Source organism: Lates calcarifer, linkage group LG15 (assembly GCF_001640805.2).
Source record: "Lates calcarifer isolate ASB-BC8 linkage group LG15, TLL_Latcal_v3, whole genome shotgun sequence".
Classification (NCBI taxonomy): domain Eukaryota; kingdom Metazoa; phylum Chordata; class Actinopteri; family Centropomidae; genus Lates; species Lates calcarifer.
Genome location: NC_066847.1, coordinates 5826718 through 5841584, shown reverse-complemented (window position 1 = coordinate 5841584; position 14867 = coordinate 5826718). Strand labels below are relative to the sequence as shown.

The following is a 14867-nucleotide window of genomic DNA, read 5'->3' as shown; positions in this document are numbered from 1 at the left end:
TCCTATTCATAATGTTGTCAGACACTTACAATAACAATCTGAGTCTGTCAGAGGCAAAAATAAGCACTTTAGTAGATATAGGCTGATATGATCAAATGCCCAGTTACCAGATTTCTCTCCTTATCAGTCACTTACACCGAAATACATTGGAAAATAACCAGAATCAACCTTTTTTATGTCATATAACTGAAGTTAGTAGTAATATTCATGGGAGGTCTGCCTATGTTAAAAGATAAACATTTAAAAACTGTGGAAAAAGAGCAAGATATGTTTAAACAAAAGCATAACTAATACATTTTAATAGGTAAGCTATTGATAAATAGCTTATCACTCAGTTAAAACACTGAGATTTAATATCTGATTCTGATTAAAGTACAGCATTACACTCTCCTCTTGTTGTGTTTTTAGAAAGAAGAGAGAGTATCGGCGCTCCGCAACCAGCTGGCAGAGCGACAGGCTCTACGTAACCGCCGCCGACCCTCCACAGGCCAGAATCAGAACCACAATGCCCCGCCGCCCTCATCCCAGCCAGATCCCAAGTCTCTCCTTCCCCCGCCCGGCTACCCGAACCCCACCACGGACAATCACTCCCTCCCACCCTCCTTTTCCAACTCTTCCAACCTCTACCCAGCAGACAGCAAGATGAGCCGCAACCACTGTCACAACAGCCAGATCCCACTGCTGTATAAATAGGCGAGGCACGGGGGGGCAGTCACACAGTGCACATGGGGGACACAAAACACAAGGAGACACTGTGACTTTCACTTGTTTGGGCGATGAGCACAGCAGTGTGGTGACACTTTTAAAATTCGGCGCGGAAGCACAACTAAGAACACATGAGTGCTTTACACTTGGCAGCTTCAGGGGAGAGTCACGCAGGTAACACCCGTCCTCACAGTTTTGATCTCACTGTGTTCAACTCAGCAACAAGGCACTTGTGACTGGTCGACGCAGCGACAAGCACATTTCCAGACTAGCGGCACTCAAGGTCCTTTTCAAAGGTCAAGTGAATGGATAGATCTCTTTATCATTCCTCTCCCTCATTCGTTATCTTGTTCTGTTGTGGAGACACTGCATCAAGGATCTTAAAAGGAAACATTTGTGTTTGTGTCTTTGCTATATCGTCTCCACCTTTTGTCTTTCGAGTTTGTTGACTAGACAAGCACATACAGTAGTGATTTATATTGTTCTGTAATATCTGATCTGTTTTGTCATGGAGTTGTTGTTCAATTATTTGTTTACTTTTCCAGAAAGTTGTGAAAAATTTACAAAGGGACAAAGCAATGTACAGTTTTTTTCCAGTGTTTCATTGGAGGAGAGGCTGAGTTCGGCTGTGTGGAATACTGGTTTCACTGAAAAGTGATAATGTGCATTATTAAATAGCCATAATTTAGAGGGGCCATGGAGCTTGGCATGTGCGGATATCTGTTGTCAAGACTGTGTATTCAAATACAGCATCTTACAAACCCAGTCCTTTGCTGATGTATGAATATTAGACCCATTTTAAATGAGAAAATATCAAAGCTTGCTGATGTGTAAGGACAATTTTGATAGTTTTGCCATTTGAAATAATGTTTTACAATGTTTTTGTTTTTTTTAGATTTGTGTTGTATCTCTTTAGCAGTACAGGACAGAGGCAGCCATCAAGTGAGTCCCACAGCCACTGCAGCTGATTGTTATTTATTGTGGGCAATAACAGAGAGGGAATCCAAAACTAGGAAACTCCAAATTCCAGCTAACCAGTAGACTGTTCCTCCTGAAAATGAAAGCCAGTTTTTACTGCTCCAGTGCAGTGAGATGTGGGGCTTCTACAATGGCTGTTTCTGTAGATATTCAGAGAAAGTACAGTTTTTCTACATGTGTATCTGTTACATGTCATTATTGTGAGCCTTTTTTATTTTAAAAGGATGAGTTTTTTTATGTTTTCACATAACAGACAATCTGGATGGATGATCTTTTTTTTGTACTTTTCTTTCTCATTTTGCCTTTGAATAACTGTAAATGTATCAAAGAAGGATATAAGTAATGTGACATATTGTATTTATTCAACAGTTAATCTGGATGTACTATTTCATTCATGAGCTATTTCCAGATTTTATAAAGCAATGATACCTGAACAGCTTTATCAGCAGGTAAAACAATACTTTCTCAAATGTTTTTAAATATATATATATACTTCAGTGTGCACTTTAAACTGGACAAACTATGGTTATTCCACTTTATGTTGCTGTTATTCTAATACATTTTAGCTCAGGGTATGGAGAAGGACAGTCATAAATGAATGAAATAGGCCATATTTATTAACTGTGCAGTTCATGGATCAGATAGTGTAACATATGAATGCAGAAATAATTTAGAAAATGTTCTATTATCTTGCACATATATGACAATATACATGGATTTGGGGATATTTGTATTCACTATATCTAAGATCTTAGATGTTAATATATTTCAGAGTATGTGTATGCAGATATATGGATACCATGAATAAAATAATTGTTTTTTCACATGGTATTTTTGTGTTTCAGTGATACCTTTTGCATCAGTGGAAAATGTAGAACAAGAAGGAATTACAGAATTAATTCCCAAAACACAACTTGGAAACTGTAAGTATCTGAAAGTTTCAAATGCTTTAGTGGATTTTTCATTAGCTCTTTTCAGCTCAACTGGATCCTATTTGTTAAACAAAAAAAATCACAATTTCACACTTAATTTTTCATCATTTTCAGCATTAAACCTCTTTGTCAAAACAGCTCCCCAAAAGTCTGCTCCTATGCTGTGGATTACAGAGCCGAGCTGTTTACGTCATCCACTAGATGTCACCAGTTATTTATTGCTTTTCTGACTCATGATCCTGATGACCTTTAAGCAATTAACTCTGTCTGCTTGAGTGTATTTGCCAGTGAAATTTGATGGTTTTCACCACTGTTGACCCACAGGAATCAAAGAGCAAATCTTGAAAAGGAGATCATTAGACGAAAGAGGGAGGTGGTTTTCAAACCCGATGTCCAGCTGCAAATGCTAGTGGGAACCTCATTACCGAGACAATAAGTGGATGTTTGTTGATAAAGTGAAACAAAAGATGATAAATTGCTCCCAAGTAAGTCTGAAATTTGTATAATGTGTGTTCTTGGAAAATGACAATGTGACAAAACCAGCTGTGCTCAAACACACCTACACACACGTACTGTATGGGATCACATACACACCCAGTCCCTTGTCATGTCTCTTTCCAACTGACTGACGATGAAGTATGTGGTAATAGGGGGAAAGTGGTTGGTGGCGTGGAGGAGGAGGGAGACTGTAGAGTGCGTGTGCGTGTACATGTGTGTGCGTGTGTGGCCGAGGTGTATGTGTGTGAGAGTGCGTGGGTGGTGGTGGTGGTGGGGGGTGTCACTGGGGAAAACCCGCTCTGAGGCTTCTGTGGGCCTCCACCTGACACAGCACTCGGTGAAACTCAAAAAAAAGTAGGAAATTCCCCTCGTCTTGTCTGATCTAACAAAGGAAGTATTTGCTGGCTGTGGAGGAATTTCATTGCAGCCTTTGCCAAATAATAGACCAAGCCCACTGTATAGTCTGTGTGTGTGAGCTACTGCCCTTGCTGGCTGGAGCTGTTTGCCAAGACTGCCGCAACTTTCTCTTTGGTATTTCAGCTGTGAAATTGATCAGTCCTTTGTAGTAACACAATACCGTGATTTTTTTTTTCTTTTTAATTAAGTTCAAGTACATAGAAAGTACATAAATATAATCTTTAACACCTAATCCTGACATTTTAAATATAAATAAATACAAATAAATACATACAGATTTTAATTGTAATCCTCATAATCCTTGAACCTTAACTCTGCAGTAAAGAGCTGTGTCATCATTTGATACAGCAGAGAAAGTCTAGTCCACTACAATCTCAGGTCTGCATAAATAATGTACAAAAAGTGCCTAAAATATAAATAATGTTCCAAACTGTTACAGTTCATAGGATATTTAAAAATCAGTCATGTTATCTCCATTGAGATTTAAAAGTTTCTCCATCACCATGAAGATGTTAAATCATACTTTAAAAAAAGTACAATAGTTCAAAAAGCCAATACTTGTGAAAATGTGCGGAGCTTTGTATCTGTATTAGTGTCACAGCAAAGAGTCATTTCAAAGTGCAAACACCCCAAAGAAAGTCTTGCCCTCATCTGTCTCCAGCTCTGATAGCTGGTTGGTTTCAGTCCACAGTTTGTCTCCTTTGTTCAGCTGAAACACTGCACCCAGATAGATGGCGTTGTACCAGCCATGTCCATCTCTGTAACTGTCCTCCTGAGTGGTGGCTTGGCACGCCGACCTCACAGCGCTCATCAGAGATGCTTTGCTGCCGATGGAGTCTGAGTACCGCCAGATTCTGTGGCTGAGGGGCGTGAGGTATTTTCCCACTCCCTCCTCGTCGCCATCACTGCAGGAGACCCTGAACGATGCCTGGCTGTAGACAAAGTAGAGGCCGGTCTGAGGGATGATGATCTGGTTGTTGACCAGTTCGAAGCCGCCCTGAGCGAACGCCTGGCCTTGGCCGTTCTTCCACTCCAGCTTGTTTTTCGAGCTCTCGTCTTCTTCATCATAGCTACCTGGAAACAGAGGAGAAGCACCGTTACAGCCTTGAAAACACCCGAGTTCTTCTTTCCAGGGTTTTAAAAGCAAGAGTGAATAATTAACAGGTGTGTTGATAGGAAAATGTAATGGAAGGCAATAAATAACTCATGCAACAACTTCCTTATTGTGCTCCTGCCAAATATACTTTTAGGAAGCAACAAATATCACACAAGTTGTAGAAAGGCTCTTTTGAAAGCTGAGATCATGGGTCCATTGTTTGCTGAGAACCAAATCAAGGTAGGCTCTGACTCACCTTCTAAATGGATGGCTGCTTTGGCTTTGCTGCTGATTCGCTTCAGCGCAGTGTAGTGGGGATCTGAGAAGAGGAAGACAAATGTGAGCTTGTCTCAGATAACCCGCAAAGACTTAAATATATCCAACAAAACCTCTCAGAGTCTTTTTTTTAATGAGCAACCATGTGTATAATCACCTGTTTTCTCAGCGGAGTCCTTTGAGATTAGAGCTTGTGTTTGGCCCGATTGCATCTATATGGGGGGGGGGACAGACTGATTAGAGATACAAACACAGACATTTTCTTATTATTGCAAGAGTTTTAAAAGTTTTCTTAACAAATTCAGAGACAGAGCTTCTCCTTACCATCATTTCCGGCCCGTTCCAGTAGAAAGCAAACAACACGAGGCCGCCCAAACAAAGGGCCACAACGAGAAGGGCTACGCACACCTTCCATATCCACTCTGTAGACGACTTCTTCTCTACCAAAACCATCGTCCTCCCATCAACACCCATCTCCACATCAACTGGTGCAGTTGTGTATTCCACCATACTGTGCACAACTCTGAGCTTAGAGACTTCACTGCTTGGAGTTCAGGAAAATCTATAAACTAAACACTTGGCTGGATGCTGTGTCTTCGGGTGCTTCTAGTGCTCTGTGGTGGTACTTCTCTCTTTGTGTTGCTATTGTGTCAGAATGAACTTATGCCAGAGAGCTTGTAGTATTTATGCCGTGGCAGCTGCTTCAGCAGAAGGGAAACTCCAGTGATGTCACTCTGTAAGCGGAGAGTGCAGGAGGCAGTAGCAGAGCAACCTGGGCCACGGAGAGAAAAGAAGCTGCGGCTGAGAGGGAAAGAGAAGTCACAGAATTTTCAGTGGAGTTTTACCAGAGTGTGGAACCCGACAGGAGTCGCGGTTTCAGGATGGGAAAATGGTCGGTCACTTCTTTTGGGTTTTGAAAAATTACACAGTCTTGCAGCACACAAACACACACACATACAGTGGAATTCATGCACAACCACAAATACTGTACACACACTGAGACAGACACAATGTCATAAACACACATAAACACATACTGAGTTCATTACAGACTCAAGCCACCCACAGAATGTAAGCGCTCTCTGTCACTGCTGAGGTTCACTCTTGAATCCATAGCTCACCAAATTTTTGAGGTCGCATCTGACCAGATGTTTTGAAACGCCACAAAAATGTGAGATCACGCAAACAATCAACCTGTTTATCAGATTTTCTGTCAACACTTTATTCATCATTGGCTTATATAGCCTCTACTTTTGGGTGTCCACGGGAAGGGTTATAGTTGTTGAGAAATACATTAAGAAACACCTCTATCTGCTTACAGCTACAATATAGTGTGTTATGAACCTATACATGCTACATAGGGTGGTTAAAGTAAAGTGCTACAGCTATTTTAGTCATAATCTTTACAGCACAACCAGAATTCAGTAGCCAGAATGCACTGCCAAACACATAAAGTGTAAACTCAATAATAGTCATCTGCTTTACACGATATGCAACACATTACAAAGTAGAGATTTACAACACAAGATATACAGAAAAAACTATGAAAAACAGCAACATGTGCTCAAACAAAACATAAGTATTAAGTTATAAGAAGTAAAATGTTAGTAAGTCACTCAGATAAAACAAAACACACAACCAGGAGCAGCATACTGTAAAGTTTGTTGGAGACTATCCTTTTTCTTATGACATCATCTGAACTGTTAAAGAAAAACTTGGCAATGCTGAGCTTTCTTTTTCCGAACTGGGAGGTGACGCAACTCAAGCACTTGACAAACAGGTTTTTACACTTCTCCTTATTGGCAATTGTCTCTGCCTCTGGTTCCCCATTTCACTTTCTCACCTGACTTTTCACATTCAAGACTGAACTTTCAAGTCTGGGCTTTTCATCACACATGCCTGAAATGTCCACTAAGTTCTGTTTTCATGTGTCAGTGATTTTTTTTAGCAGGACTTATGAATCACTTTTTCATTTAATTTCCCTCTTATGTTAGTGATTTCTCTGTTTGTTTGCTCAGGGCTCAGAGGGAGGGTGTAGAAACTTTGCATGGGGGGGCGTAGGTGCATTTCTAAAATGAGTAAAAATGTTTACAATTCATAATGAAAGCCCTGCTCTTGGCGATAATATACTGTACATTATATTAATATTTAATGATTGTTTATGCAGTAGAATAAATGAATGTCAAATGTTTTGTGTATCTCTGGTAATTTTTTTTGCCCATTGTGGTCCTTTTTTGTCTTTTGGTAGAATTTTCTAACCACTTTGTGGTTACTTTTGTGACTGGTAATTTTAGTCTCAGTTTATCTTTGTGGACATATGGTCGTTTCTTTGTGATTTTGTTGTTCTTTCACCTCTTTGTGGTCATTTTTTTTTGTGTGCGTTTGGGGTTGTTTTTCATACTTTTGTGGTAATTTTGTCTATCATATGGCTGTGTCATGTCTCTTTGTGGTCGTTTGATGGTTGGAGCTTGTTCAGTAATCCATTCATGATAGTAATAAGCCACTTACCTATCACTCTTTGATCCTAGAGGGGAATGCACCAAGGAGGGAGCAATGAGATCACAGCGGGGGCTTGTGCCACCCCTTGCCACCTCTTCGGGCCTACCCCAACAGCATCACTTAGTGTGAATTTTGTTAGTGTATCTTAGAAACCTGTCACGTCTCAAGTGCTGCGACACTGAATATTAACATTGAAGTTTTAAGTGTGTCGTCGTCGTGTGTGAAATCACACTTCTGGGTCTGGCCGTGACTCTTTCATTCCAGTGCAAATACACACCAACCGCAAGATGTTGCAGGATGATATCATCGTCACCATCACCATATGCACCCACATGATACACACAAATATACACATAGCTTCTTTACAGTTCCTCCTGCTCGCTCACCCACCTCCTCTTGATTATTCATATGAAGAATCACCGCATGAAGTTCTTGCCTATCATATCCGGTGTACTCAGACTTTACAGGAAACTCATATATGGGCAACGTTCCCATCTGTAACTGTTACTTAGAAAACAATCAAGACAGGGTTTTCAGATCCATAATTGTTCCTTTAAATGTTAAAACAAGATCAGAACTACATTTAAAAATATCAGAGGAGGAACGACACGTCTACACACTCCAGGAAATGATATAAATTTACTTTTTCATCACACCCCACATTGAAAATAAACAAGTTCATATTGAACAGCAGTGCTGATAGTAGTCACTGTGTGGGCATGTAAAAGATAATCATGAAAAGATAACCATATATAGGGAGGATATGTCTTTAACCCATAAAGACATTTAAGGTCATGAAATTCCTGAAGACACTGACATGGCCTGATAACAAAAGTTGTTTTAAGAGGAGATCTATATCTCTGCTGGCTGCCGGCAAAAAAAATAAAGAAACTTAAACTGGTGTAAAGGGCAACCTCCTGGTCTTAAAGAATAAATGGACATAGTACATTTTATTTATTTATTTATTTATTTTTTACATTTTCCCTGAGGAACAAAAGGGAGATTTACTCCAGAAAATGGGAGAAATTGAGGATACTGTTATATCTGGATGTGGATAAATCCAAGGACACAAATTCTTTTGTAAAATATACTAAAACTGTTATAAATTAAAAAATAAACATGCTGGACAATCCGCTGAACCTTTGCAAGCCAACAAAAAAAAAACCCAAGCATTTTCCCAGTCAGAGGTCATCTGTAATATGTAACTCACAAACTCCCACTGGATTCCACCATGAGACAAATGGCTCTTTTCATGGAGCAGGGGAATTATAACACTGGAAACTCAACCTCTCTAGTTTGAGCATTCATATCTACGTGCCCTTTTCTTTTCCCTGTGTGCCTGAATCTTTATCAGTCTTCTCCTAATCGTATGGTGACATATTTCCCACATGCAACTCCCCCCACTGTGATATCTGGAACACTTTGAAAAAGCCCTCTTTTGTTCTTTGCTGATTTTGCTCATGGATTGCATCATGAAATCCCAGGACTGTGTGGTCATCAGGCAGCAGAGCTCAGCCACAATGCCGAGAAAGATTACCTTGGGGGCAGGAAGGAAAGGACAGGAAGAAGGATGGAAGGGGGGTGGGAGACCAAGGGAGGAAGTGGAGGAAGGGAGCTATTGTAGGCGGACGAGATACCATGTTTATGCCCTGAACCCCGTTTTCAAATTTGTCTGGTGACACAATCACAGATGCGAGTTCTTGAAGAAACGAAAAATCCACATCACAGGGTTTTGGTTTCCTTCTCATCATTCCTTCTTCGATGTAACCGTGTGTGGGTTCAGAGGGAGCTGTTGATATGTAAGGGAATAAACTAGGCCAAAATTAACTTTAACCACAAATGCAAGGTAGCTTCCGCTGCCACCAGACAGTCTGGCCTACAAACCTTCACCGTGTCTTAAAAAATTACGCAGTACCTACTGTACTATGAGGTGTTTTACCTGCTCATTTTCCCATAATATTAGTCATGAGCTTATTTGAAAACAACTGATTATATAAGGTACTTATGTGAATTTGAGATTTTACTGTTATCTTTTAAGCCTAACCATGAAATTAGCTAATGTTGATGTGTGTGTGTGTGTAAGGTGTATGTGATTGACAGGCATCTAAAATAAATAGCACATACAGAGGCTGAAGTTTTGTGTAGAGTCTTTCCAGCACATTTTACGGTAAGAACACAAGAGTATTTGTGATACTGAAAAAAAATAAGTCAAACCAGACTCAACTGGCTATAGCTAGTTTTATTATTTGTTATTATTACCTTTCTAGCAGCCATCTTCACATCATTTAAATATGTATAATTTCAAAAACTTGTTTATATGGGCTGTTGCGCAGGCTGTAGGAATACCATGAGTGAGAATTTAAAAAAAAAAAAAAAAAAAAAAAAACTTTAAGCAAAACACAAAGTAGAGGCAATTTACCTGGGTTAACAATGGGGCTCAGTGATTGGTTCTTTCGACACGTTTACAGGTTATACACGCTGCTGATTGGTGGACAGAACGTGGTACCGCCCTCCCCACAGCTTTCGATACGTCAGTCTTAGAGCTACAGCCACGTGAGAGCACAGTCAGGGGTTGAGCCGCAGAGTGCATAGATAAGTTTAAGGTAAATTTCACTTAACAAGTCGCCATTAAAAAAAAAAGTGACTAAAGGGACCTGAAAAGTAGCGTAAAGTATGCAACACTGCTGCTAACTCCGTCTGACAGCTACAACCCGGAAGGCACGGGCGTGTAATATACAAATTGTGGAGGCAGTCAAGGTAGGGTGTTGTAAACCCATAGTCATTAAAACTCAGTCACACCTGAACACACAGACATGAAACCCATAGATTCGGTTTGATTCTCACTTCTTTCGATACAATTATCTTCGATATCCATGGCAAATAAACGTCCATAAACCTGCAAAGAAAAACTATGCACATAGTAATGAGATAATAATGCAGACCTTGCCTGTGAATCACCACGTTTTTAGGTTTTCTTCAGTATCAAAATAATTCGTTGATAGTTGTCTGTACGTCCGATGGTGAATACCAAACAGGAACTGTTAATAGCGAATTCGGCGTATTTTATTTTCAAAAATGTAAACAAATACAGGTTTAAAAAACAGGTCTCTGGTTGTAGGTCTCAGCAAAACCATAGAGCAAACACACACTCAATCCCTGGCAGCATTATACTTCCTGTTTCTTGTAAATAATGTGTTTGTCTGTTCATGTAAGTCAAGACTTTAAACATATAGTGTAAAATTCTGATTGGGCTATTGTTTGTCAGTCAGATTTGGCAACACTGGTAAGCACACTGACTGTTAGTCTATACTATCTGTTATACTGACTGTGAGTTTGTATTTGAAAAATTGGTACAACAGACTGATTTCAGTCAGAAATGATCATTCTAAATAACATTTGTTGTTTTTTTCTAATGAATGTTGCCATGTTGGACGGGAAATGACCAGTAACTGATGACCATCAAAACCCAATGTAATTTCAGTTTATTTCAGCTATTTCAAAACTTTTTCGAAACTTTTTTCACATTTGATGTAACATTAACTAAAAGATGTTCCTTTTTCCATTGTGTACATGGTTTGTACTTTCTCTAAGTATCCTGATAAAACAGAGGACCAGAGGAAACAGATTATTTATTTAGCTCATATTCAGGTCTGTACAGAAAATCCTTTCCTGTATGAAAATGAAAAACTGGGCTACTTTTATGTCAGTTGAGCTACTTTTGTCAGTGCAATGTGAACACTGGGCGACAGACCCTCGCAGCAAAGATTGTGAGGAAAGGTTATGTGCTAATAGAACTGTACAGTTACTGAAAAGCACCTTATTTTAAAGGGATTCCTATGGAGTTTACAAAGTCAGATTAACTAGAAGTTATATTCATGAATATGGATATGTGATGTTTTTACTCTTGCCTTGCAGGTTGTAGCGGCCCATTGAGAGTCTCCCACTGTTTGTTGCCGAGCAGCTTATCAGACTTTTTGCAAAGAACAGCTGCCTGCAGAAGCTGCAAACGGTGCCAGTAAGAGTGGTAAGAATAAATCAGTCATAACACAAACAGACAAAAAAGTTAACATTTTGTGATTTACAGTGTAATTTTGTTGTATGAAACAGGTATAAATAAAATACCAATTCCACAAATCTGTGAATGCATTTCACCATTATGATATGCTACCTGAACTGTGGCAATAGAATGGTATAAAGGGCTTTTGGAAATTCTTAAATTCTGTGTTTTTTAAGAACATGAAAAAATATTCCCAGAATGTTGACAGATACTAACCAATGCTGGGGTGCAGCAATATAGTTTTATCAGATATTTATGGAGCAGGTTAAACACTAAGACAGCCAGCTTGTGTTCTTTGGATTGACCACAGTACAATAAAACCAAATGCTTTTGCCCTTGACTCATGTCAGTTATGTATTACTTTATAGATTCTGCAGAATATCAGTGTTGATAACACCATTACTCCCAAACTTCAGTTTTGTTTTTCACAATACTTTGTCCTTTGGCTAATTTATTTCTCTGTCTTCTAAAATTCCCAATTTTTGCTCTGTGTTTCTCCCGTTCTCATGTTATCTTTCACTGTTTATCCACTGTATCTAATCCACTGTACATTTTATCACCATGAAGTATTTTATTGGTACGTGATTCATACAACGACATTGCACTGTAAATGCAGATGTTTTAGATGGTGCTACTAATCAAAATAAATAAACCAAAAAAGTTAAATTGCTTTGTAGAACGGAAGGGGATGTGTGATAATTCTGTTGGTCATATACAATCCCTTTCACATTACTCATAGTTACGTAATCTATTATTGATTTAAAATGCTGATTAGAGGAGTGTGTTAAGATTATGATAAAGCACAGACTGCCATCTTTGGAGATAAAATCTGTCCGGGCTGCGTGAACGGTTTCAGTAAGAATTTGGTCAGATGAAGTCACTATGAGTAAGAGAGGTGAAAAAGACGTACAGTGCTGTGGCAGTAGAGTTTACTTTCTTTGACCTTTGACAACTTGCAGAGCATGCAAACTCGTCCTCAGTTTCACATCTACTGTCGGCCTTTTAGCAGAAGTTGGAGGTAAAGTGCCTTGCTAAGGGACAACGGTTGGAGAAAAAGACACATTGTTTTCAAATTTTCCCATTAGCTGGGGATTCAAATTTCACATTTCGCTCCTAGGACCACTTCTCTAATCTTTGGGTGATCAATTCCTGGATTTTGTCAACCTGATGTCTGTCTGTTGGTTCCTCCTACGCTTGTTGCCCTTTGTGATTACACATTTTGACCTTTTTTTTTAAAACAACAAAGTCACAGCAGAGTTTGTTGGTTTTGTTTTTGCAAATCAGTCAGTGTCTGAAATAAGTGTAACTACAGCCAGATTTCTTCTTCCTTCATCACACTGGAAACTCACCAGCTACAGCATCATGCAAAAATACCACGAGTGCAACCATTATTATTTTCTCTCAGACAGTTAACGCTATCACATGATGAACAGTTGATTCAATGTGAGCACGCACATGTGACTAAAGCTACAACTAAACAAAAAATATACACTGAAAAAACACACAAGAATATGGGAAGTACATACCATCAACATGACTTAAGATCAGGAGACCGACCATCACTGACAAGACAGAGGGAAGTGATGATAGATGTTTTCTCCCTTTTCTGTTTTACATTTAATAAAAACACCTAAAAAATGAGCCGATATCATATAATGGTGGCGTGCATCAAGCAGGAAGTGTGAGTGACATATTAAGGAAGCGTCATATTTCAGTGTTTACACTCACGCTGGAGCCCATATCACTAATATGATGTAACTTGTCAGTAATATCTCTACCTGCATTAAAGCAATGACTACCTGAGTTTAATTTCAAACATAATGTAAATTGCAACTTTAAAAAACTTTATACATGCACATACAGTAGTGGGATTTAGCTAAGTACATTTCCTCATAATCTTACGAACAAAACATAAGGAGCTTATAAAATAGGTTGCCTCGTTATAAATTAACTACTCAGCAGTATGCAAAGCAGTTAAAATTACCTCCACCCTGACCGGCTGCAATATTAAAATTCTACTTCCACATTAGTGATTTAATAATATGATAAAGTATACAGACACAAGTGCCTGAGTACTTTTACTCTTCAGAGTTTAAGTATTTTGTCACCTACCTCAGGGAACAATCGGAGTATGTAACAGATCTCACTGTTTCTTCCAGCCCTATATATATATATATATATATATGCTACATTTGCATTTTCTAAAAAATATACTTTGTTTTATATTGTGCACCCCACGACCCCCAACAGATAAGCAGTATAGGTAATGAATGAATGAATGAAAATATTGTGGCTTTTGACACTTCAACTTTGAAGACTTTGGGAACAAGACTATAAATAAAGTGGCTGTAATTGTAAAAATGCCTGCAACAAAAGAGGCTATTTAGAGATAATGTGATTGTTACTCACCAAAGATGGCCTGCATTTTAAGTGTAATTGTTTACAAACTTACAGTGAAATAAAATGGATTTTCCTCCATCAGCAAGTGCTGCTGCGTGTTCAAGGAATTAACTGAATAAATGTTTAATCTTACGCCATCACATGCCATTACCTTACTGAACTCTAAATGCTTATCTCTCCACATTACCACCAGGAGAGCCTTAACTTGTTTCATTATATCTTATTTCGACCTTGTGTCTTTTTATGTTTGTTTCTATGGCCAGTAATGACAAGCCTGAAAAGCAATGACTTGACTTGTACTTAACTACAAAGGCAGGAGAGAACAAAGGAGCAAGTGTTGCTGAGAATGTGTGAGAAAGTCAGCAGCCTGAGATACCTGTTAGAGGTGACGTCATGCCTTTTACCTGCTTTCTGATCTTACGAAGGCCCACAGGTTTTGTGAACACAAAGGACATGTTTGCCTGTTGCATAAAGTTGAGTTAATGCTGTTTATAGTATTGGTATTGGTAACAAAGTGGATGAATCACTTTTACAGCAAATGATGTGTAACAGCTTCCTTGCTACATGTGAGCACGTATTGGTGTAAGGATGTATTTGTGTACTTCTGCCTTTGTGAGAATCAATTTCAGTTTTAGACCAGGGGAATGAAGACTTCTTGGAAAGCAAGGGCAGTTTGGACAGTCATTAGGGTTATTGTTTAGGACTGGGTCAGAGCCTGGGGAATACCTTTTTTTGCCACTCATTCCCCTTTTTAACCAACATGGAATGGGCTCTGTTCCACACACATAATTTTGAACAGTTCAGAGCAAGTACATTGATTCAGAACCTGAAAAGTTGGTTCCCAGCTGGAACCAAAAAAAAGGCAGGTTTGTCAGCTGGCGTGTCATTATCTGTTGTCGGGGACACATCCTTGAATGGAACCTGAATGGAACCAGTTCAAGAACTAGAGCTAATTTGATGAAAAAGATTGATGTTTGGCTCTCTGGTTGGTTGGCTGGTGAAGTATTCA

At 39.1% G+C, this 14867-nt stretch overlaps 3 protein-coding genes across 5 annotated transcripts in view; 1 reads left to right on the top strand and 2 right to left on the bottom strand.

The window, feature by feature from the left end:
* The window catches only part of gabbr1a (gamma-aminobutyric acid (GABA) B receptor, 1a), a 62443-nt gene extending 59936 nt beyond the window's left edge, over positions 1 to 2507 (top strand). For both annotated transcript variants that reach the window (XM_018699984.2, XM_018699985.2), the window contains one exon: positions 409 to 2507. In XM_018699984.2, the coding sequence (XP_018555500.1) occupies positions 409 to 693 (285 nt within the window). In that variant the 3' untranslated portion in view covers positions 694 to 2507. The remainder of the gene's footprint in view (positions 1 to 408) is intronic.
* apom (apolipoprotein M) overlaps positions 1 to 14867 on the bottom strand; it is an 89313-nt gene that overhangs the window by 56746 nt on the left and 17700 nt on the right. The gene's annotated exons all lie outside the window — the stretch shown is intronic.
* tnfb (tumor necrosis factor b (TNF superfamily, member 2)) lies at positions 3678 to 5916 on the bottom strand. The gene is made up of 4 exons (XM_018699809.2): positions 5227 to 5916; positions 5060 to 5114; positions 4883 to 4945; positions 3678 to 4604 (listed from the first exon to the last, which is right to left on the bottom strand). Exons 1-4 carry the CDS (start codon positions 5410 to 5412, stop codon positions 4144 to 4146), a joined length of 765 nt encoding a protein of 254 aa, XP_018555325.1. The 5' UTR covers positions 5413 to 5916; the 3' UTR covers positions 3678 to 4143.